General features: G+C 42.8%; 1 protein-coding gene across 8 annotated transcripts in view; it reads right to left on the bottom strand.

Annotated features, from left to right (window-relative positions):
- anks1b (ankyrin repeat and sterile alpha motif domain containing 1B) overlaps positions 1–23609 on the bottom strand; it is a 187462-nt gene that overhangs the window by 103835 nt on the left and 60018 nt on the right. For 5 of the 8 annotated variants that reach the window (XR_008397819.1, XM_047159872.2, XM_047159873.2 and 2 more), the window contains exons 4-9: positions 20616–20912; positions 17470–17545; positions 16828–16929; positions 16370–16492; positions 14185–14366; positions 8026–8142 (exon numbers count right to left, since the gene is read on the bottom strand). Coding sequence is in view for 7 of the 8 variants with exons in the window: in XM_047159872.2 (XP_047015828.1) it covers positions 8026–8142; positions 14185–14366; positions 16370–16492; positions 16828–16929; positions 17470–17545; positions 20616–20912 (897 nt within the window). In the remaining variant the exon portion in view is untranslated. Of the gene's footprint in view, positions 1–8025; positions 8143–14184; positions 14367–16369; positions 16493–16827; positions 16930–17469; positions 17546–18080; positions 18324–20615; positions 20913–23609 lie in introns of those variants that run through there. The other 3 variants (XM_053685669.1, XM_017485107.3, XM_053685667.1) reach the window with 3 other exon arrangements.

Genomic DNA, 23609 nt, shown 5'->3' with positions numbered 1-23609 from the left:
GCAGACGCCCTTATCCAGAGCGACTTACATTCATCTCATTTATACAGCTGACCAATTGAGGGTTAAGAGCCTTGCTCAAGGGCCCAACAGTGGCAGCTTGAACTCCTGACCTTCTGAGCAGTAACCCAGAGCCTTTAAGCACTGAGTTACTGATCGGGGTCAAGCTCGGGGGGTTAAGCCTGACCCTGCGCTCTGACCCGAACTTCCTGGGTACAAAGGGGTATACAAAGGAAAGAATTTCACTGTGCTGTAATCTACACGTGCCCAATAAAGACTCATTATTTTTATCATCATATAAAAAGCCTTAGGAACTATCCAGAACGCTCTGCCCACGTTTAAAAACATGCTACTCGATGATGTATTTAATGAGATATCCGTTTCTAGCTGTTGAACTGTCGGAGTGTGACTTTACACCAATTAAAATAAGTGTAAAGCTCTGACTTCTGCATCATTTCTATTTTTTTTTTCAGGACTGAATGAAACTTGGATTCATCCAAACGGTGTTTTACTGACTAAACGAATACGAACAATAGCCACTGATGCTGCAAAGCCCTACTTGTCTGACACCTCTTCTGATATTACATTAGCAGAATGGCACAAATGGTTACATGTTAGGAGCAGGCTGGCTTGGGAGGTTTCTTGGCGTAGCATAAAGGCTCCCAGGAAAAAGGTTGCCTCAGTTAATATTTGTGTTTAAAGACTGACAAACCTCACGGTTAAACTCAGCGAAAAGGCTACCATACAGGCAGTGTGGTGTGCTAGAATTACTAGCGTAACCAAACTCATGTTAGCCAGTGAAATCTTTTTGCGTAAGAGCTGACAATGTGCTAGAGAAATTGAATTTGAAATAAAAACGAACTTGAGAATCTAGAAAGCAGTTGAGTGAGCAGATCATTGTTGTTTCATAGTGAAGAACGGACTGCGAGACCTATCGGATTAAACGCGGTATTTTTATGGAATGCTTTGGTAAAATTGTAAGGCATGTAAAAACGTGTTTGTCAGGCTTTGAGAAGATTAGCAGAGACGGACACGGGGCGAAGTTAAACCTTGGGGATCTATTTACATAAAGGCAAGCGAAAAAGCAGTATCCAAAAAAATAAAAAACTAAATTCCAAACTCCATGAGGCAAATACGATAACAAATGACTAGCAGAAAATGCAAAACAGGGAAAACAAGCAAAGAAAAGGGCAAACGAACGTAAATACAGCAGTAAATGAGCAGTTAATCTACGACTGGTGAGGACCTTCCGAACGCAGGGCGGCTTGAGGGCTGTAATTGTAGAAACTATGACCGAAGTGGGCATGGTTACAGACTGGAGATTCTGGAGGATGGGGCAGTTGTGACAACATTAAGGGATGAAAAATAGCACATTTAACACACTCCTTTTTGGTGTCCAAATCAGGTAGCGGAGACTGCAAATACAATATGCTACAACTACTAGTAATAACCTGGAGGGTTGAAGCTGAAGTCCTTTCAGCAAGAAGAATCACAAGTCTTTACTGCACACCACACACACACGCACCTTTTCAATGGATCGATTAAATTGTTCACACACACGAGATTGAAGCGGTCGTATTTCAGATCACGGTATCCAAATGTCTAAGCGCCGAAGACATGCCCTACGTATCTACACGCACACGTACTCTTCAAAGTAACAGAAAGTAGATTTCATTCGGAAACGTGTCACGGCAAAGTTTATAACGCAGCACGTGTGCAAGCGGCATTCTGAGCACTGCTGCAAGGGGGCGCTATAGTCAGCTCAGGGCAGAGCCTAATTTCTCCTCATTCGGCGAGTCTCTTGCAGAGCTGGTTTGTTCATATAAACACGAAACGCAGCCCGATCACACAGCAACTGAAAACGCTGGTAAGGGTTCGCGTGTTCTGTTCATTCTGACAAATAAAAATGTCAGGAGAAAATGGAAGCAGCTTCAGGACAGATTTGTCAACACCGGGAGAAAGAAAACGCTGCTGGTGGATATACCACTATTCTGGAAATGCTTCGATGGCTCATGTGGAAGAAACATGCCAGAAGCACTGATTTCAGCACGCTCGCTAAAAAACATTTAGCATCTCAGACTGCAGGAATATCTGTGATTTAAACCATTCTGTAAAAAAATACAATCTCAGCATGTGAGATTACAGATGTTTGTTCAACATCAACATAAGATTTGACCACGGTTAATAAAAATATGATGTTGTGGAATATAAATAGAAGCGCAGTATATGCACTACTTAATGAAATAAAATCACATGAAGCGCATCACAGCTAAAAGCCCGAGGGGCAGGAAGTGCCCGTGTCTTATACGTGCATACGCTTCCTTTTTGTTTCACTGAAGTCACTGAATGTTTCAGAATAATTACTGAAACAACGAAATGTTCTGGACGGATAGAGTATACCAGCTGTTATACAGTCAAGTATTCAGACAGCGATGCAATTTTTTGTAATTGTGCCTCTGTACACCGCCACAGTGGATCTGAAATGACGCAATCAAGATGCGACGGGAGTGCAGATTTACTTCAAGGGGTTTAACAAAAACGTTAACTGTTACAGCCGGTTTTTGTTTTTTTTGTTTTTTTACAGGCTCAAAAGTAATTCCTCCCTCGGGATGCTTTCTGTCGCCTCCAGGTGCTGCTTGTTCGAGTCTTTCTGCCTTCGGTTTTGTCTTCAGTAAGTGAAAAGCAGCTCAATGGGGTCGAGGTCATCTGACATTTAGAGACATTTCATTTCTTTGCCTTAGGAAGCGCTTGGGTTGCTTTCGTGGTATGTTTTGGGTCGTTATCCATCTGTACTGTGAAGCACTGTCCCTATCAGTTTTGCAGCATTTGACTGAATCTGAGTAGAAAGTATCACTCTATACACTTCAGAAATCATCCTGCGCCTTCTATCAGCAGTTTCATCATCAATAAACACCAGTGAAGCAGTTCCACCCGCAGCCGTGCATGCCCATGCCATAACACTTCCTCCACCATGTTTAACAGATGACATGGCATACTTTAGATCATGAGCCTTTCCTTTCCTTCTCCAAACTCTTCTCTGCCCATCATTCTAGTACAAGTTCATCTTAGTTTCCTCTGCCCAAAGAATCTTGTTCCAGAACTGGTCATGTTTTTATTTTATTTATTTAAGATGCTTTCTAGCAAAGTCTAATCTGGCCTTTCTGTTCTCGTGTGTTACCAGTGGTTTTCATCTTGAGGTAAACCGTCTGTATTTACATTCATGAAGGTGTTTCTTGATTGTAGACTTTGACAATGATGCGCCTTCAGTACCTCCTCCAGAGTCTTCTTGACTTGGTTGTGAAAGGGTTTTCTTCACTAAGGAAAGATTTCTGCGATCATCCATTTTAGTTGTGTCCCATGGTCTTCCAGAGCTTTTGGTGTTGCTGCGCTCGCCAGTGCAGTCCTTCTTTTTAAGAATGTACCAAATTGTTGATTTGGCCACTCCTAAAGTTTGTTTTACTTTTTCAGCCTAATGATGGCCTCCTTCAGATGCATCAATACCTGTTTGCAAGTGCATAGTGAGAGTTCCTGTGAACAGCTACCAAATGCAAATTCAACACTCGGAATCAACTCCAGACCTCCAGACTCATTAAGTCCTCATGAAATAATGAGGAAACAGGCCGTACCTGGCCATGCAACTGCTTATCAGTCAATTGTCCACTTACTTTTGAGCCTGTGAAAATGGGTAATGCAGCATTTTTTGTTAATTTAGATTTAAAATTAAGGCTGAACGTCTACACTTCAATCACGTCTGGACTGCTTCATTTCAAATCCACTGCGGTGGTGCACAGTACAGAGGCACAATCACAAAAGTTGTGACATTGTCCAAATACTTATGGACCTGACTGTATATACTGAACGAAACCGACATGTTGGTAGCTGCTGCTCAGTGTGGCGCTATGCTTAGGGGGTACTTCAGTCCCGTTCAAAATATTACACACCTTATGTAACGTGGGATCATGTCATTTACAGCTACATGCTCCATCCACGATACTTCTCTGGAATTACCGCTTCACGTTTTGGATTATTGCTATACGGCGTGTTACGTTTCGGATTATTGCTATACGGTGTGTTACGTTTCGGATTATTGCTATACGGCGTGTTACGTTTCGGATTGTTGCTATACGGCGTGTTACGTTTTGGATTATTGCTATACGGCGTGTTACGTTTCGGATTATTGCTATACGGCGTGTTACGTTTCGGATTGTTGCTATACGGCGTGTTACGTTTCGGATTATTGCTATACGGCGTGTTACGTTTCGGATTATTGCTATACGGCGTGTTACGTTTCGGATTATTGCTATACGGCGTGTTACGTTTCGGATTATTGCTATACGGCGTGTTACGTTTCGGATTGTTGCTATACGGCGTGTTACGTTTCGGATTATTGCTATACGGCGTGTTACGTTTCGGATTATTGCTATACGGCGTGTTACGTTTCGGATTATTGCTATACGGCGTGTTACGTTTAGGATTGTTGCTATACGGCGTGTTACGTTTCGGATTATTGCTATACGGCGTGTTACGTTTCGGATTATTGCTATACGGCGTGTTACGTTTCGGATTATTGCTATACGGCGTGTTACGTTTCGGATTATTGCTATACGGCGTGTTACGTTTCGGATTATTGCTATACGGCGTGTTACGTTTCGGATTATTGCTATACGGCGTGTTACGTTTAGGATTATTGCTATACGGCGTGTTACGTTTCGGATTGTTGCTATACGGCGTGTTACGTTTCGGATTGTTGCTATACGGCGTGTTACGTTTCGGATTATTGCTATACGGCGTGTTACGTTTCGGATTATTGCTATACGGCGTGTTACGTTTCGGATTATTGCTATACGGCGTGTTACGTTTCGGATTATTGCTATACGGCGTGTTAGGTTTCGGATTATTGCTATACGGCGTGTTAGGTTTCGGATTATTGCTATACGGCGTGTTAGGTTTCGGATTGTTGCTATACGGCGTGTTACGTTTCGGATTGTTGCTATACGGCGTGTTACGTTTCGGATTGTTGCTATACGGCGTGTTACGTTTTGGATTATTGCTATACGGCGTGTTGTGTTCCGTTTTCAGAAAGTTCAGCTTTCGCGCCATCTTTCCACAGGAGTGCCGTAAAACATCCAGATGGTCACTTGGAAGTTTGAGATGGAGAACATCTTTTAAAGAGTAAAGATTCCCTTGAGGTACCCCACCATTACTGCTCACCTGTTCACTTTTATCTTCTTTTTTTTAAATCAAACATTCATGAGGTCAGACAGTGTCAAGGACGAGAGATGTTTGCACATCCTGAACCGATGGCCAGAGAGTCTTAGAAAGTTCTGGGGGTTCAGCATACTGCACTTAGCAAGTGGAAATATCTGAAATATACTCAGATGGATCTAGTATTTCCTATCATAAGATTATACTCAATTTGACTCTTAATAACTAAGATTATTAAACCTATTTCTAGCCATTTTCAAATCATTTCAAGTATAAAATAGGTCATTTTGCTCATTTTTAGTATTTATTTATTTTTTTTTAGAAAGAATCAAAATGACCTGCTAATAGAACAAGAACATTTTTAAAATGTCCAGAAATGGGTTTGATAACCTGTTGTTTGATTTATTGTTATGGTATAAGAGGAAATACTGGATAAGTAGGATTACACTGAAGATCTTTTCACATGCGTTTGCACGGAGATTTTATAAATAGCAGGTTACACACGGTGAAGTTTTACAGCAAGGCAGATCTAACGTGATTACACAAGCTGACATCTGATTCCAGCTCCTCTGTTCATTATGATAGAAAGTGGGCTGTGCGTATTTATTAGCATGATTTAGATGAAGATTCGTGATCCAGATCATTCAGTTAGCTCAGCTTTGCCTCAGAACTGCATGGCCAATGATTGCCAAGCCTTCACAGCGATGTGAAGAGGGGAAGGTGAAGAAGGAGAAAGAGAGAATGGGCAGAGAAAAGGTGCTCCCCACTCCTCTCTATTTCTCTCGCTCGTCTTGTGCAGCGCTGTGACGCACCTTTTTTGGATGGATTTGTCAATGCGAAGTAGGCGGATATCCCACGCCTTGCACTTTATGAATTTCTGTCTCCTAGCAACCATAAGAACCCTTGTGTGTGTGTGTGTGTGTGTGTGTGTGTGTGTGTGTGTCAGTGCAGGAGAAAAGGACTGACGAATTAAGCATGGCTGGAGGTGCAGAACTATTCCTCTTAACCGGAGGAATCCCATCCAAAACTCCCAGCCTCCTTCACTGTTGCCATGGCAACAGAGGGATTTACACACACACACACACACACACACGGTGCAGGTCCGTGGGCCGGCATGTGACTTGATTACACTTCCTGCAGCATAATTACATTTCCTGTGTGAGGGAGGAAATCCCTCCTCCATATAAACGCATGTGGGGTCTTCTCTTACTTATTACATTCAAGTCATAGAACACACACACACACACACAAACACACAAACACACATTTGTCTTACTAATTATTAATGCAGATAATTAATTCCCACACACACACACACACACACACCTTTTCTCTCTCACCATTGTTCTGTCTTTATTTCTCTCTCTCTCTCTCTCTCACACACACACACACACACACACACACACACACACTCTGCTAAGGAGCTTGGCTTCACTGTCAGATCCATACTGTAGCCCTCACACTTCACTTCTTCTATATAAAGTACTTATCGTCATATCTCTCTCTCCATCCATCCATCCACAGTGCTCTGGTAAGAAGTGCAGTAGGGTCTTTGCAGCTTACATCCATCACGTTCCCATAGCAACACACTCACATTAAAAAAAGACGCAGGGACACACGCCAAAACACAAGCAAACAGCGCCACCACTCTACACAGTGTTCAACTGCGTGCACATCAACACACTAAACAACTAAATCAAGACCTCAGTCCATTTTTATTAACCCTGTACTTCATGACATGCATTCCGTCCTCTCGATCCTTCGTTTTCCGCCATTCTGAGAGAGGAACTACTCTGACTGACGCTCGGGTTGCACATGCGCAGCAACTCTTAAAACGTACAAGTTTAAGATTCTGTTCGATTAAACGTGATGAAATATGATTACGCGTCTAACTGGAGAGTATTTTTTTAATGACGTAAATATGATACAAAAACAATATGAACTCGCAGAAGCCATCAGGAGGTCTTCTTTAATATAGCTAGTAAAACGTCAGTTATCTAATCTATATATCTTTGCATAGTATATAATACATCTACTCTGAGCGTGTGATTCATAAGGATGTCCAGGAGCAATGTTGCTAATATTCCGTGTCCAGATTCATCCTCTTCACCGATAAAGAATGAATTTATCATGGTAAAGCACAGTGTTTGTTCTGGTTTTATTGGGTTTATTTGTTAAGCAGTGATTTATTTTTTTCCTCATGAGAATTATCCGGCGACGCGCGGTCACTTTTTTGCAGGTTAATTGTACGGGTAAGAAATAAAAAAAGAATTGACTATTGCCCCTACAAACAGACACACGAGCTTTGCTTCTCCGTAAAACTTCCTGCCGCCATCGTGACTGTCGTCAAGAGCCAAGTCTCAAATCGAAAACTCTGCCCGTACCCTGCCACGCAAAAAAGTCTTTACTGATCTTGAAAATCCATAAAACTGCTACCCGAAAGTTGAAATTCACACACTAACCATAATATACACTCAGCGTCCACGTTAATAGGAACATCTGTCTGAAAACACACTCGTTTATGTACAGTACTGTATGTACTGCAGTTATCCAACGTGGCAGTAGTGACAGTGATACGTTTTTATAACCCTGCAGCTCAGGATTGAGTGTAATCAACTATAATCCTCTTTAAATTAACCTACAGCCAGATCCCATGATTCAATGAAAATGGTTTGTTCTGGATTGGATAGTTATTACACCACTCCATCCCCAGTGTGTGTAGGTATGTGCTTGTTTGGGCTGGTAAAAGGGACGGTTATCATACTCTGTGTGTGTGTGTGTGTGTGTGTGTGTGTGTGTGTGTGTGTGTGTGTGTGTGTGTACCTGTGAAAAGCCCAGGTTTCTGCAGCCATTGCAGGGTGTAAGTGCCTCCCACAGACCTGAAGGGCCACAAGCCTTCTCCTCTTCCTCCATCGCTGAGGGCAACAGAGGAGTGGGCCACTACATGAAGAGAAATAACAAGTAGTTTACACACACACACACACACACGCACACACTAGTACACACTGTGTGTGAGCACTGTGATTACACTTGATCCAGTTTGTATGTATGTAATTATGAGACACAAACGTAAGACAGTTCACACATCCTATGTGTGTGTGTGTGTGTGTGTGTGTGTGTGTATGTGTGTGTGTGTGTGGTAATTATTGATCACATAACCAGCTGCAACTTCCTTGAGCTATAATGATAAATGGCTCTGTTACCCACAAGCCCTGGCAATCAGGGTACTTCACAAGTGATCAAAAAATTCCAGCACACAGAATCACAATCAGTGATCAGTGGGTTCCGTCCGTGTGTGTCCTACTGATCGCTCCGAGCTTGATTTGGACCAACTCACAGAGCAGGAGATGCACTGATTTTGTTCTATAAATATGCTTCCTTGTATTATATAAATTCACAAAACACGTGCATTCACACTTCAGTCAAGTCTGCCCTCTCCTGGCCACATGGTGATACTGCAGGTAACCTACACTACTGAAAACAGTGCGGCGGGAAATCAGTGCACTGCTGTAACGCTCTATATATCAAGCAAAACTAAATTCTATATTATTATAGAAATGTATGGCTTTTCAATTTCAGCCACACCTTTTTTTTTGTTTTGGAAACACAGTTATACACAAAGGTTGGTAGATCAGCAGCCATTTTAAACACCTAGGCCCTGATTTACTAAGATGCCTGCACACGAGAAAAGGGCTAGGTATTTCCTTGTGGAAGGGAATGGAGGAAGGGAATCTAATCAGCCACACTACCAACTGGATATACGTCTTTCCTTTAACCTGAATCTCCACAGTCCAAATTCTCCCATCCTGTCCTGGAACTGTCCCCACCTGCAGGATGCTGGAGTCTTGTTAGGTAGTACTTAAAGTAACGTCTCCAGATGTTGTCCGGTAGAACTTGTGTCTCCACAAGCTTAAAATTGAGCAGTTTTCACTTTGAGTTGACTAGCCAAGGAAGTGCTGGGGAGTTGGGCCACCTCATCAGGTGTATATCTGGGGTGACTGGGTCTAGAATTGAGTCCGCCTCTCAATGAGACCATCTGCAAAACTCATAACCTCAGTTATGGCTTGTAACCCTAGCACGACTTGGTGAGAGGACTTGGTGGCAATATACTTGTCTCGTCCACACTCCTGCAAAGTGTGATGAGGTAAAGGAACTGAAGACAAAATGATTTTTTTTTACTCAACAGCGGAGAATGTAGAGCCACAATCTCTCGTGAAGTTCCTTCTGCACACCAACGTCCCCACCCGCCCACCCCAAACCGCACACCCCCCCGCAACCCACCCCCACCGCCCCCACCCCTCCAACACACAAAATTAGTGCCTTGTTCTGGTAATGATTCCCAGGGTTTTTCATGATCGGCAATTAATTGTAACAAGGCCATTAGGAAGGAATCAGTATCTACAGTCGGCAGGAGATCAATATGCACAGCCCAGGTGGTAAGGCACTCAAACAGAATACCCCGTCTCTTTTCCTGCAGACATCCAATGTCTACTATCTAGAGACCGGAACAATCCATGCCTGTGGAGTAAAATGTCAGGTGGAATAAACATACTTGTGGTAACATCTTAGACAACCTATGTTCTACCTTTGGTAGAGTTGGTGATGGTGATCGTGCTGGTGATGACTAATAGCTTCTCTACCGTGTAGAATACTGACACTGTGTGTCAGCAAAAGACTCTTTCTGACCCGGTTACTCTCAAAGTCCTTGATTAATAATTTGGTGATTGGATGCTGGGGTGAATGACTTCTGAATCCAACTCACTGTTCTGACTCATCCATCAGTATACAGTATAGTACAGTATAACCCTTATGACTGACCAGAAGGTGGAGGATACCAAGTCTCTTTGCTTCCCTCTAATGCTTATGATATGAAGCAAGGCAGCTTCAGGAAGAGCTCATATCCTTCTTCCTCATGTCCTTCTTCCTCAGAAGAGTGGAGGCATACAGTATCGATTAACACCTGCAATCACAACTTGCACTGTCTTCCCCACCAAGAGCTTAACTGCCTCTTAACATTTGCCATAGCTTCTCTACAGCTCAGCAGAAGCTGGAGGTCATTAAACAGCGCTAAACACAACAATCCCAGTGATGAGCTTACACAGACCCTTATAGAGTCCAACTCAGTTTAGTCTTCACTACAGCTGGGCCTCCAGCCGTCCAAGATGAACAGGCTTTATTGGGGTGCTTAAGTGAGGGTGGTCTGACCCAATCAGAAGCACTGTGAAAGCATCGTGGAAAGGCTGGCGAAGTAGTCCACAAAGATGCCAATATTCATTTTGTAATCAGACAAGTGAGTATGTGTGCTCTGCCGGACCCAGCTGTGCTGCATCGAATGCTCCACTGAAAGAGAAGCATCAACTTGGTTGTGAAGCAGGGGGGAGATAGTAAAAGACACAACATGAAGTATTCTCACATCCTTCCTTGCTGTTCAGAGGGCCAGATCCCTGCTGATTTACCTGGTAATCCCATGGTTGGGCAGAAGCTTGGAGCAGAATGGTGTGCTCTGATCCAGGTCTCATCCAGGATGGCATACACTTCCAGTTGCTGGTCTCGATTTCAGGTGACTACTTTGCTCACGTTAAATGAAGTGCAGCCACTCTGTGCAGGTTGATAAAGCATCTCAATCATGACAAAAGATCTCTCTGGAGGAGGTCTAAGGTTGACCTCAGTAATGATACCTCATGCTGTGCTGCATGTTTTGCATCTACTCCTCAAATTGCACTGGGCTGCTTGGTGAGACCAACCATGGCATCAGATTTGATGGTTACTCCTGATCCAGGTCTCGTTCTTCTCCTTTGTCAGGATCTGGAATTTAGCACATTGGTTCGGGAAGTGCTTAGGACTATCACAGAAAGGACAGAGAGGGTTGGGCTTATTTCTCGTATGCTAGGAGAGATGGAAGGCCAGCTTTCACGACATGCTAGTCAGCTCCACGATGAATGGTCATTTTTAGAGAACTGGGACTTTTCGATCAAATCCTCGACCTGCTTTGACTTGGTGTTGTCCACCCGTGAACTCTGACCCATCCTCCTGAATTTGCACAGCCACCTGCAACCATTCTGTAAAGCCCATGACTGTCGGAATGGGAGTTTGTCTTGGTTCACATGCCGTTTGAAGTGAGCACTGAAAGGAGCAAATGTCACCAACTCTGATGTTGGAGCCATCCATCAGATATCCACAGATTATCCACTTTAGAGAAAGGTCACCAGGTTGCTCATATCGCTGTGTGAAGGCCTCCATTATATCTGTGAATGAGTCCCTGCTGTTGCTTTGTAGTTTCTCAGTAACATGACAGGCAGCTTTTTTGTCTTAACGTAAAGAGAGAGAAAATAAGGGAGGCAGATGAGGGACTGACTGTTTATAGCTGCTATAACGTAAGTGATAACAGGAACTAGTCTGTCTTGCACAAATTAGTTCCTCAAGATTAAATGCAGAAGGAGTACAACACACTGACGTCAGTAAAAGTGCTTCTAGCGTAGTAATAGTTCACTTGAGTAAAAGTCATCAACATAAGAGTAAATAACTCATCTGGTGGGAAAACCACTTACTTTAAAAATTTAAAATGACTTTATTATACGTCTACATTCCCAGACGAAAGAAAAATCAAAAACGAGATCTCGTTAACATCTCAGATGTGTCTCCTAGCCAATATTGAGGTTACACGAACATCAAATGGAGACGTTTGCTTAAGTTTCCCGCTTCTCAAACTTTCCTCCCGAGAAAAATACTCTCACGTTTGTCTCCTATAAGGTTTCAGAAGCGATCTCAACATCTCACACTCTGCAAGTCAAATGTCTCAATACGAACTCAAACATTTCTTCATATTACAGTGTAAGAATATATCTATTAATAATCTATTACTTCAAGGATTGAGTCGTAAGCCATCATCATTGTCCTTTTCAGCAGGGAAAAGCTCCAGGGTGATTGTAAATGAGTTTTACGAGAGAAACTCTGACATGTTAAACAAAGAAAAACAGAACATACAATTATGGAATCCCTTTCTAGTGTGTTTGGGTAAAGTATACAAGACCAGGCATTGAAGACACGTTTAAGAACACTAGTGTGCTCAGAATATTTTCAGTTGCTGAAAGTTTCATTTCTATTGGAATCTCCAGCAAGCTTGTCGTGTGGAAACATGTGGCGTCCTCGGGTTTGACTATTTTCTCAGGGAGTATGGTGGCTTAGTGGGTAGCAAGTTTGCCTCACACCTCCAGGCTTGGGGGATCAATTTCCCATCTCCGCTCTGTGTACATGGAGCTTAACATGTTCTCCCTGTGCTCAGGGAGCGTCCTCCAGGTACTCCGGTTTCCTCCCCCGGTCCATTGTAGACTGATTAGCATCTCTAAATTGTCGTGTAGTGTGTGTGTGTGTGTGTGTGTGTGTGTGTGTGTGTGTGTGTATGATTGTGCCCTGCACCCCGTCCAGGGTGTCCCCTGCCTTGTGCCCCAAGTTGACTGGGATAGACTCCAGGCTCCTTATATAGGATAAGCAGTGTAGAAAATTGACTCTTTTTCTCTCAGAAATTTGTCATGTCTCATTTGTGTCTACTTTTATTTCTCCTAAGGAATTTTAGGAGAAACTTCTCACACACTGTTGATACCAAAATGAGAGAAATCGGACAATCACTACTACTGTAAGTCTCCCAAGCTTAGGAAAAGCGACCTCTGAGCAATACGTTTTTCCTCCCGGATGACAGAACTAATCACTTCAGAACATCACACAGATCTTTCATACGGTAAAAGATCTGGCTTGCTAATCCATCTCACTCAGCTAGCGAATGGATTGTCTGCGTACATGTTTCCACAGGCTGGATGTTGAGCTGTGAAATGATGATGTGTCTCGGGAGGTTTTGGCGCGCATCATTTGCAAATCATTATCACTTTTCTTTTTGCACATGAGGCATTTAAAACTAAAGATAGCTGATAAATTGGGCCAGGGATGCTCATCTGTCTCAGACGCTGAGCTACTGCTGACTAAGCATCTGGTGCCATAACCGTAAACTTTTGGCAGCAAACCGCTCTGTTTTGATTGGGTCTTCAAAAGGAATGATTTAAACTTGTCCATACTTTAAATCTTTCAATTCGATTACAGTCTCAAAGGATTAAATGCTTTCTCTCTCTCTCTCTGTAATGGTGATCATACATACTGTTTTATTTATAAAAAGCCAAGTAAAATCAAACGTACTAAGAATTACTATTATTATTATTATTATTATTATTATTATTATTATTTTAAACATTCTATTTAAGTATGCTTGAAAAAGTACCATTACAAGTGAAACATGTACTCACGTATTTTTTTTTTTTTTTTTTAAATGAGTACATTGGTTATTTTCTACCCCTGGACAAATAAACAATTATTTAATAAATTAAAAATGTAAACTGCCGTGGTAAGAGAAGAGGAATAACACAGTTCGGGGCATGCTGTTATAGGAAGAATAATCCATTTCAGACTGACTTCACATCACCCCGTCATGCTTTATGGCTTCCTTAAACGTTTGGGACGTTCGGGGTGAATATTTAGTAAAAGTAGAAAATACAACGATTAAAAATATATTTCCTGAAGTAAAGAAAAAGTCCATTATGGTTAAAATACCTATCTATCTATCTATCTATCTATCTATATATATATATATGGTCTTTTTTTTGGTCATTTATGAACAAGGGTGTCACATTCACAAACGCTGCTATTATAAATGCATGACATAGATAGCATTATTATCGGGGTGACATACTTCTCACCAATCAGCCCATATCCTGTTCAGAACACTTTCTGAGATCAAGCCCGGACCATGTGGTTGTCACCCAGCCCACTCTTCAGTATGAAAGCTACCTTTAAATAGACTGTTAGTCTTGTTTGTTTTAAACTCAGAAGCCGGCGAGACGAAACAAATAAGACGTGATGTTAAAGATTCCTCGTCAGGGCTTTCTACCCGGCCCTAAAATCACACTCGTTTTAGATGAGTGAAAGCGCTGATCCTACCTTACTGACGTGCGTGAGCGTGGGGTTTCTCTCCTCGTCCGAGAGCGTGCCACTGCAGAAGCTCTCCATGGACTGCGAGTGTGAAGAAATGGCCTGGCAAAGCTCCTCGAAGGAGTAGTCCCTGTCCCGGCACATCTTTATGTCATTCAGTAACTTTGACAGTTCTCCTGTCACTGTTTCATCTGCAGACAGAGATCAAGCGTGATTTATAAAGACTGATGAGGGACACATCCAGGAAATGTTCTGGTAAACAAATTTGTCGTGTTTAGGATTCCTGACTTGATACTAAGTTAATGATGGTGCACAGGGTGTGAGAGAAACTGGCACGACGCACACAACCTCTGCTCATACAGCGGTTTTTAAAAATCCTAACCGAGGAGCGTTAATCCCTGGTTCCCCTCTGTCTTTCACCCTTATCTCACACACATCTGTTCTGGTCAAAAACAAGCGTTTAATAAAAAGAATTTTTTCCTTGCAAGAGATTAATAGGAATTCGTGCAGTTTCTCTAAAGAACATGAAAAATCACATTTCTACTACTGAGATAATGCTCGAGTAATTACGACCTGAGATTACCACGGAAATAAGGCTGGTAAAATGACTAGTCTTTGTAAGTCTCTGAGCGCAGTCCTGCCATCAGGAAGATTCCCAAGCGGGGTGTTTTGTCTGATGGTTGAATACTGTTAAATACAATGGCAGGGTAAAATACCCAGCGTTTACACGCTATTAATATATCAATCTAATCCAACAGGACATCTGTTTAAGCTTTGAACGATTCACGCTTTCCCCTTCAGCTTGCTCAGGAAACAGCAGGTGCTGGAGAAACGGTAAGTTCGAGAGCTGTACTGAGTGCTGAGCTGCACCTTTTTGTGTACTGATGTGTGCTAACATCCTTTATGCTCTTCGCGAACTCTTTAGGGTTGGCTGCAACGGGCACTGTAAAGAAAACGCAGCCACAGCACTTAGCTGTCTAAGGCACGAGTTCAGCAGTAATCCCGAGCACAGACTCGCTACGCTGTAAGCCCTACGGTGATGCACGACTGACTCCAAGCCAGAGGCACCCAGCCCCGTTCAGAGCGAAGTGTTTAACACATCTGGCTCTGATATGCAGCAACCCGATGTTAGATCAGGGCTAGAACTCAACCTGAAAGGACGAAAGATCTCCAAAAGCAGAGTTCATTTAGTTGGTGTATGATAAATGATAATCACAATGTTGTTTACATCAGTGCTACAGGCTACACCACTACAAGTCCAGGCTCTTGTCATTTCAGAACTGGACTACTGCAACGCACTACTCTCGGGTCTCCCAGCAGCTCCATCAAACCCTTCAGATGATTCAGAATGCTGCAGCGCGCCTCGTCTTCAACCAGCCCAAAAGGACCCACGTCACACCCCTCTTCATCTCCTCCACTGGCTTCCTGTAGCCACCCTCAACAAATTCAAGGCCTTGATGCTCACCTACAAGACTGTGTCTGGAACAGCGCCCCCTACCTCAACTCCCTCCCTCACGCAATCTGCGATCGATAAACGACCGACGCTTAGTAGTGCCAACTCAGCGTGTTCAAGGTCCCTTTCAGTACCTTCACACTAACTGTCCCTCAGTGGTGGAATGAACTTCCAGCCTCAATCCGGACCGCGTAATCTCTCACCATCTTCAAAAAACAGCTAAAGACCCACCTCTTCTGTGAGCACGTAACTAATTATAAAAATTGTTCCCCGCTTGATGTATCGCTTTGCATGTATTTCCTCATTTGTATAAAAGCGTCTGCTAAATGAATAAATGTAAATGTAAATGCGATGAGCATGGACAAGCTTTAACTGGCATATAAAACTGCCACAGCAGGAAAAGTATGAAAGAATTTGGTTGGAGATTTTTTTTGTTTGTTTCCTTGCTTTCCCCACTTTTAAAAAAGTACACTACTTTTAGGGTTTTAAGGGATGTGACCCACCTGGGAATAAAGCTTTTCCTGACGTCATTACCTGTACTGCTATGCCATCGTGTTAACCGTGTACCTACTTGTTGTGTTGGTGTAAGATAAATGCACCACATCACCAGACCTTTACACCTTCTGTTAATCCACCACAGTACCATGTGCGACCACTAGGTCCTGCTGTTTCCTCTACTGTAATCTATCAGTGAAAGTGACACCTAACTGGCTTTACTCTCTATTTCTCACACACACTTACTTTTATGTCTGAGTGACGGGGAGGCAGCAGGCGAGGGTATGGAGGTGCGAGGTGCAGGCACTGGACACTGGCGAATCGGTTCGTCTGGGACTTGTCCTCGGTCATTCTCTGCCATCATAAATTCTATCGAAAGAGACAATGAGCTAATGCAGTTTTGTCCAAATGTCCAAACCACCAGCAAGTGGACATAGATAGATAACATGCATGGTCTCATATTTACTTTCTTGACTCGAGGTTACTTTACCATTTTAGATAAAGAGAAGGTGAGCAACCAAGAGGAGAAGGCAGAGATGATGAGGAGATAAAAAACACAGAGCCTTGGAGATGCCTTTAGAGATCTGAACATGTTCACTCATCAACATTTACATACAACTTTACTAAAAGATTAATGAAAGAGGCATATTGTGGGGAAATCAGCGTTGTGTGTGTGTGTGTGTGTGTGTGTGTACTTTTAAAACCTTGTATGAGAGCAGTGATTTGTTGTGATTTCTGGGATGGGTGTTCTCTTAGTATCTCTAGTGCAGTTTTCCCATGGCAATCTCGAATGTTGGCATCAATCCCTAAGAAAGTGAGCGAGAGAAAGGTCGAGGAAAAAAAGGAGCAGAAAGGAAGACGAATAACGTTACACAGAAAGGAAGTTACAAAGAACACGAGCGTCAGTACTCATCAGGACCGAAAATTACAGCTCTAAGTACGTCCCGGTTCCTGTAAACGTCCGGATACTGATTCATTCTTCGTCACACGAGTCAATAAGCAGCGCACAATGCTAATGAGACGACACGCTCAAACATACTCTTCACAATCCTGCACAAACACCATAGGATGTGAAGGACGTGTCTCCATCCTACAGAGTACGATCAGTTCGAATACCAGATTAAAAATGTAAAAAAGCTTATTCACTATGCAGGAAGCTCCCGAATCTCATACTTCCTATTCCACAGATGGCTGTGAGAGGGAAACCGCAAGGTCACGTATGCACACACACACACACACAAGACAAATAATCCTATGGAACTGAGGTCAGAGGATACCCTGCTCTGTTGAACAAAAAAGAAAGAACTCATCAAAGTTTATCTGAAAAAAGAAAAAGAAGGACTTACCTGAGTCGAGGAGGAGCCGAACTATATCCATCTTTCCATACAGAGCAGCCTCATGTAGCGCGCTGCCCTTCTCCGTCTGCCAGCGAGAGAGAGAGAGAGAGAGAGAGAGAGAGAGAGAGAGAGAGAGAGAGCGCTCAACTCTATAACTCAAGCATACACCGAAATGAAGGGTAGAAAATACGTGTGAACTAACAATGGCCATCAACATCCTGTAATCATGAGCAGAGTGAATGAAACGACAGTAAACTCGCCTTGCCTGGAGATTCATCACGCATTACATGATTGTGAATATACAGTACACATCAGGAGTTACGAGATTATAAAACCGAGGAACGGCAGGGAACACGGTGTGTATAAAACACAGAGAGGATTGGCCTCAATGAAAATGAAAAGATGAAGATGAATGAAAAGACACAGCAAGAGTCGTGTAAAAGGCTCTTGAGTTTTTCCTGACTGAGCGCATGTCCTATTGGCCTTCATGAAAACGACGACTGCCCACACGGGCACTCCCAGAACAGAATCACTCCCTACACGCCTCGGGATCGGACGCAATCCAACACCGCATCAGACCAGGACTGTGCTGCCAGAATTATAGTAGATTAATCACTCACACACGGACTCTATACGTCAGATCACTCCCTGAACACAAAAGACCGAAGACGGATGCTTTTATCTCCGAGAACGCGGCTTCGGTCGAGTTAAAAGTCTCAGACCTGAGAGTCTCATCGGTTCTGCTGGGAATAATCCTACTGTACTGTAGCGTGAACTTCCTGCCGGCTGGTCCACAGACGACGCTCAGAGACTGTCCGAGATGCCGAGCAGAAGTGCACGCTGTATCCTGGAGCTTCGGATGAATTCTGAGCACGTCCCGTTTCGAAACAGGAAGTACGGCCCTCCCTCACTGAGGACCACATCCTGTCTTGCTTCCCATGATGATTAGTTAGCAATGTCAGCAGAGAAAAGAAACGATGTCACTCACACCTAGCTTCCTGGAATTGAAGAGTCTTCCTCTTCTGCTGTCTCTCCAGTGCCCTCTTCCTTTTGAGCATACCAGTTCATTAGTGAGCATAAACTCCTGTATACACCTGTTCTGTGCACGCATACAGATGTTCGAATACATTAATGTCACTTATGCACGCAAAGGAACAGCTGAGGATGTTTTTTTATTTTAGAGAAGAGGTCGTGGTTCACCGACAAGTCAATCATCTTCCAGTAAATACCTTCGCCGTGGGATTCACATCTGGAACCGTCAGTAATAATTAAGCGCACATTATGTCTGTGACTTTGTCATCCAAGACGTTTTCTACCTGTTGATGAGATTTTCCACCATAATGCCGGTGTGCTAATTGCCTGGACATTTGGTTGTGCTGCCTAGCCCTTTGGTTTGTGTGCTACATTGGTTTTTAATAAAGCCAACAACCTTCACTTGCATCCAAGGGAGAGCAAACACGCCATAGACATCATTCATCTGTATTTACAAGGAAAAGGTGGGATTATTTCCTAATGGCAAATTTGCACTGGGACTGTAACGGGATTATCAGCCTGATCTCGTGAGAAATTTGAACAGACGAGGGTTGGAGTTCGTTGAATGTCATAATAAAAGGTAGCAACACTGACCCCACCTTGACCTTGACCTTATGAGTTTGTACTGAATTCAGAAATGTGAGACCAGTTGAACAGAAGATCGAATGTACAGCAGTATAAGTACGGTTTCACATCCTCATCCTGTTTTTCCAGCCCGTGCCATTTCTGTCAGAGGAAAGAGGGATAGTGGAGAGATGAAAATAAAAAGAAAAAGTGAGAGAGAGGAGAATCCTGGTTTCAAACTCCTGTGTGTTCGTACAGCTGCTTTCACACAGAAGTAATGGACCCTTACTGAGAACATTAACTACACACACCCAAACATGCATAAGTGAAAGAGTCTGCTGATGAATATAGTGAGACGGTGATAAATAGCACCGATAGTAAGAACATACACAAACCCACGTGTGTGTCGGCCCGAGGCCCTGCCAGAGGAACAGACTGTTCTCTCTCAGAGCCAGATCAATTATTCATCTCTCCCAGGGCAATAATCTCATCCCTCTCTCCATCACTCTCATGCACTCGTTTCCTCTATTCCTCTTACTTCCACAGCTTCATTCTCTCTCTCTCTCTCTCACTCTCTCTCTTTCTGATACACTCTTTTCATTCACACATTTACATTCACTCAATCAGACATGGGAGATCTAGAGCAGTGTTTCTCAACAGGGGTTCCGCAGGCCCCTAGTGGTCCATGGCGTAATTGCAGGGGGTCTGTGGGAAAGTTTTTAAAATGTTTAAATATTATATATATATATTGTTTGTTTTTTTTGTTAAATCTATCAAAATATTCTAATATATCAAACGTCCATCAAATGTAAGAACAATTTAAGATTTGTTTTAAAATGAACCAATTTGGTTATTCACGTGCATTCACAAATATCACGTTAGCTGAGCTGACAATCGTTCATTGATGGATTTACTTTAAATTTATTTGCAAATGAAATGATAATTTGCAACAAAAAAAACAAAAAAACAAAAAAAAAAAACCTACGAGCGGTAGACAAGTTCACGTGTCGCATTGGCAGATAAAATAAACAAAAGATCATTCAGAGAGTCGAATTAAACGTCACCCCAACAACAAGAAAATGTAAAAGGATAAACTCTTGAAATGTTTTGATTCGATCTTAAATTATAAAATTGTTTATATAATTGTTGTGGAGTTGAGGGGGTCCTTGTGGATTGTTCGAAATATTCTAGGGTTCCAGAGCTCACAAAAGGTTGAGAACCACTGGTCTAGAGGGTAAAACTGGCCATGATCCCTGGGTGGGAGGGAAGGTGTATGCGCTGTCCTGTCAATCACTAGCCAATCGTGTGTGTCTGTGAGCTCATGGATGCAGAAGAGTGCAGATAGCTCTTTCCTCCAGGTGTGTTGCGCTGCTCTAGTGACCAAATTGTGGGGGCAAATAAAACAGAAAAAACAATGGAACGATATAAAGTCGTAAGTGCAATAAGAGGCTCTGGCAACCACTCCCACAGACCTAGAACCCATGAAAATGAATAAAAATACCTCATCCCTTCGAACCGTCTACAGATCTGCTCATTTGTGCACAGAGCGACACACACACCTCTGTGTTGACGTCCATGCCAGCCTCCAGCAGCACCTGCACGGTGGTGTGATGTCCATTGCGGGCGGCGAGGTGCAGAGGCGTGTGCTGGCGTGTGTTGAGGCTCATGAGGTTGGGGTGAGCGTTCAGCAGCATGCGCACCACCTGCAGCCGCCCGTAGAGTGCCGCCAGGTCCAGCGGTGTCTCACCACGCCGGTTTCTCATACTCGGGTCCGTAAGCTCCTGCAGCAGCACGCACACCACCTCCGAGTGGCCGTACTGAGCCGCACAGTGCAACGCCGTCTCCTTCTCATGGTTCTGCAACACACAGAAAGATGTCTGGATTTACTACTAACAAAACACTGTCGAGATCTGTCCATGAAGCTTTTCATTCGTCCAGGCCACTTTAAAAGTCTAACAGTCGCACTTCAGGAGCTCTGACTTTCACAGCTAATCGGGTCTAATGAATAGGAACTCGGTGCTCATTAGATGTGACGTCGTCACGCAGACCACCAAGTGATACATCTTCAAGATGCTAATGGTAAATAAATTAAATGTGGCTAAATGCAGTGTGCAATCAGAACCTGAGTCAGTGCAATAGAATCTCTGGCTGTGTTTCAGTGTAAAATCCATGTCTAATTACTGTTCTGACTGAACAATCAGACATTGTCCACATGGTGCTATTCTCAGTGATGGCTACTACAGTGTACAAGCTCGGAGCCATTTTACAATGATCAGGTCCAAATGAATGGTCAGTGAAAGAAAGCATGCAAAGAAACAGCAAAGAAAGACTTGGAAGATATTTTATTGGCATAGTCGTGAGTCAAAATATCTTCCAAGTCTTTCGTTGCTGTTTTATCGTCATTTTAACGCTGTAAGCTTCGCATTTGTATGGAGTTTTGTGGGCGTTACCAAATGCAAATCAGCTGCACACGCACACCAGTAGTGTGTAGCTAGAGGTAATATTTCATTTGCGTCCATCTGCCATCTGTCGCACTTTAGCTGGGCGTGTTTTTGGTTTGGATCTGTGCTACGAGTCTCTTTTTATGTGTTGTGTTAAAGACGGAACTTTAAGCTCTGTACCAAACAACAATCGCCAAGTTTACTGATGAGTATCGCTTACCCGAACACTACCTATGAGGCCACGAGGCACTCGTATAATTATATTAAAAAATTCCCTCAACAGATAATCACAGCGTGTATGTCCGTCTGTCTGTGTGTGTGTGTGTGTTGTTGTTGTTGTTGTTGAAGATGATTTATATTAGCTATTACAACATAACAGTGTGTTTCTACTGTGCGAAAAAATCTAGAAGTGCAGTCAATAACCGAGCAAACGAGAGCAAGTGGCTGATTTAACTTAAATGTCTTACTTGAACTAAATGGCTTCTATAATTAGCCGGAAGATTTAGAGCAATGATAAGATTGTAAAGAGAACTTTGGGTTATATTCGCTCACGCACACACACACACACACACACACACACGCTAAATTTTTTCTCTCTCTCTCTCTCTCTGTTGCTCATTCATTCAGAATACTTCATTCATTCATACTTCTCTATCTAAGCAGTAAATACACACACAACACACTCACACGTCATACTACAGTGCCTGCATTATCTAAGTCTACGGGGTCATTTCTCTTAACGCCAGTGTGTAGCTGGCATCGAAGTATTAAATCACATCTAGCTAGGAGTACGCTAGTCACAAAACCCTAGCAAATAATCATCCAGGAGGAGTTTTTACAGTTAACCCTTATGTCTAACTAATGCAACTACTATAAGATTAGATGAGATTAGTTTCCTGAAAGTGTGTGTGCGTGTGTCTGTGTCTGTGTGTGTGTGGGGGGTCTATTTCCTGCCATTCATTTCCTGTTGATTAATATCAACGTTCTTCTAAAAGACTAATACACAACTGAGTCAGAGTTATATTAGTAATATTAACACACTCGCCCACTCTACTTCCATTGACATGTAACTTAAGGGTTAAGTAATATTATACCTAACACCTAATCTTAACCTCCGCAACCAACACGAAATGTGTTTTCTCTTAAGATTTAAATCGTATTTTATTTACTTATTTTGTCAAAAAACACTTTTCCTAATGGGGATGAGTCAAATATCCCGACACAGCAACTGTCACCTTGTTCTATCTTTACGGAGGAATTTGGCCTCCTGACCCGTACACCCCCAACACACGCACACACACACACACACACACACACACACACATTATACAACCCTAATTCCAAAAAAGTTGGGACGCTGTGTAAAATGGAAATATGCATGATATGTGTAATATGTTATTCAGAGTAGAACATAGAAAACCTGTCAAATGTTGAAACTGAGGAAATGTACCATTTTAAGGGGAAAAAATAAGGTCATTTTTAATTTGATGGCCGCAACACTGGGATGGGGGCAATGAAAGGTGGGGAAAGTAAGTGTTACTAAGAAGAAACAGCTGGAGGAACATTTTGCAACAAATTAGGTTAATTGGGAACAGGTCAGTAACATGATTGGGTATAAAAAGAGGATCTTAGAGAGGCAGAGTCTCTCAGAAGTAAAGATGGGATGGAATCTGGAAGGAAGCAGATGTTTCTCTAAAACCTGTATATACACCTTTCAACATGGTGCCTTTCCAGATGTGCAAGCTGCCCATTCCATAGGCACTAATGCACCCCCATACCATCAGAGATGCAGGCTTTTGCGCTGATAAAAATCCAGACGGTCCCTCTCCTCTTCAGTCCTCTTTAGTTTAGAGAACGCGGCGTCCATGGTTTTCAAAAAGAATTTCAAATTTGGATTCGTCTGACCACAGAACAGTTTTCCACTTCGCCTCAGTCCATTTTAAATGAGCTTTGGCCCAGAGAAGACGGCGGCGATTCTGGATCATGTTCACGTATGGCTTCTTCTTTGCACGATAGAGCTTTAACCAGCATTTGTGGATGGCACGGTGAACTGTGTTCACAGACAATGAGTTCTGGAGGTGTTTCTGAGCCCATGCAGTGATTTCCATTACA

This window comes from Ictalurus punctatus, chromosome 14 (assembly GCF_001660625.3).
Source record: "Ictalurus punctatus breed USDA103 chromosome 14, Coco_2.0, whole genome shotgun sequence".
NCBI lineage: Eukaryota > Metazoa > Chordata > Actinopteri > Siluriformes > Ictaluridae > Ictalurus > Ictalurus punctatus.
This window is presented reverse-complemented; position numbering and strand designations above follow the sequence as displayed.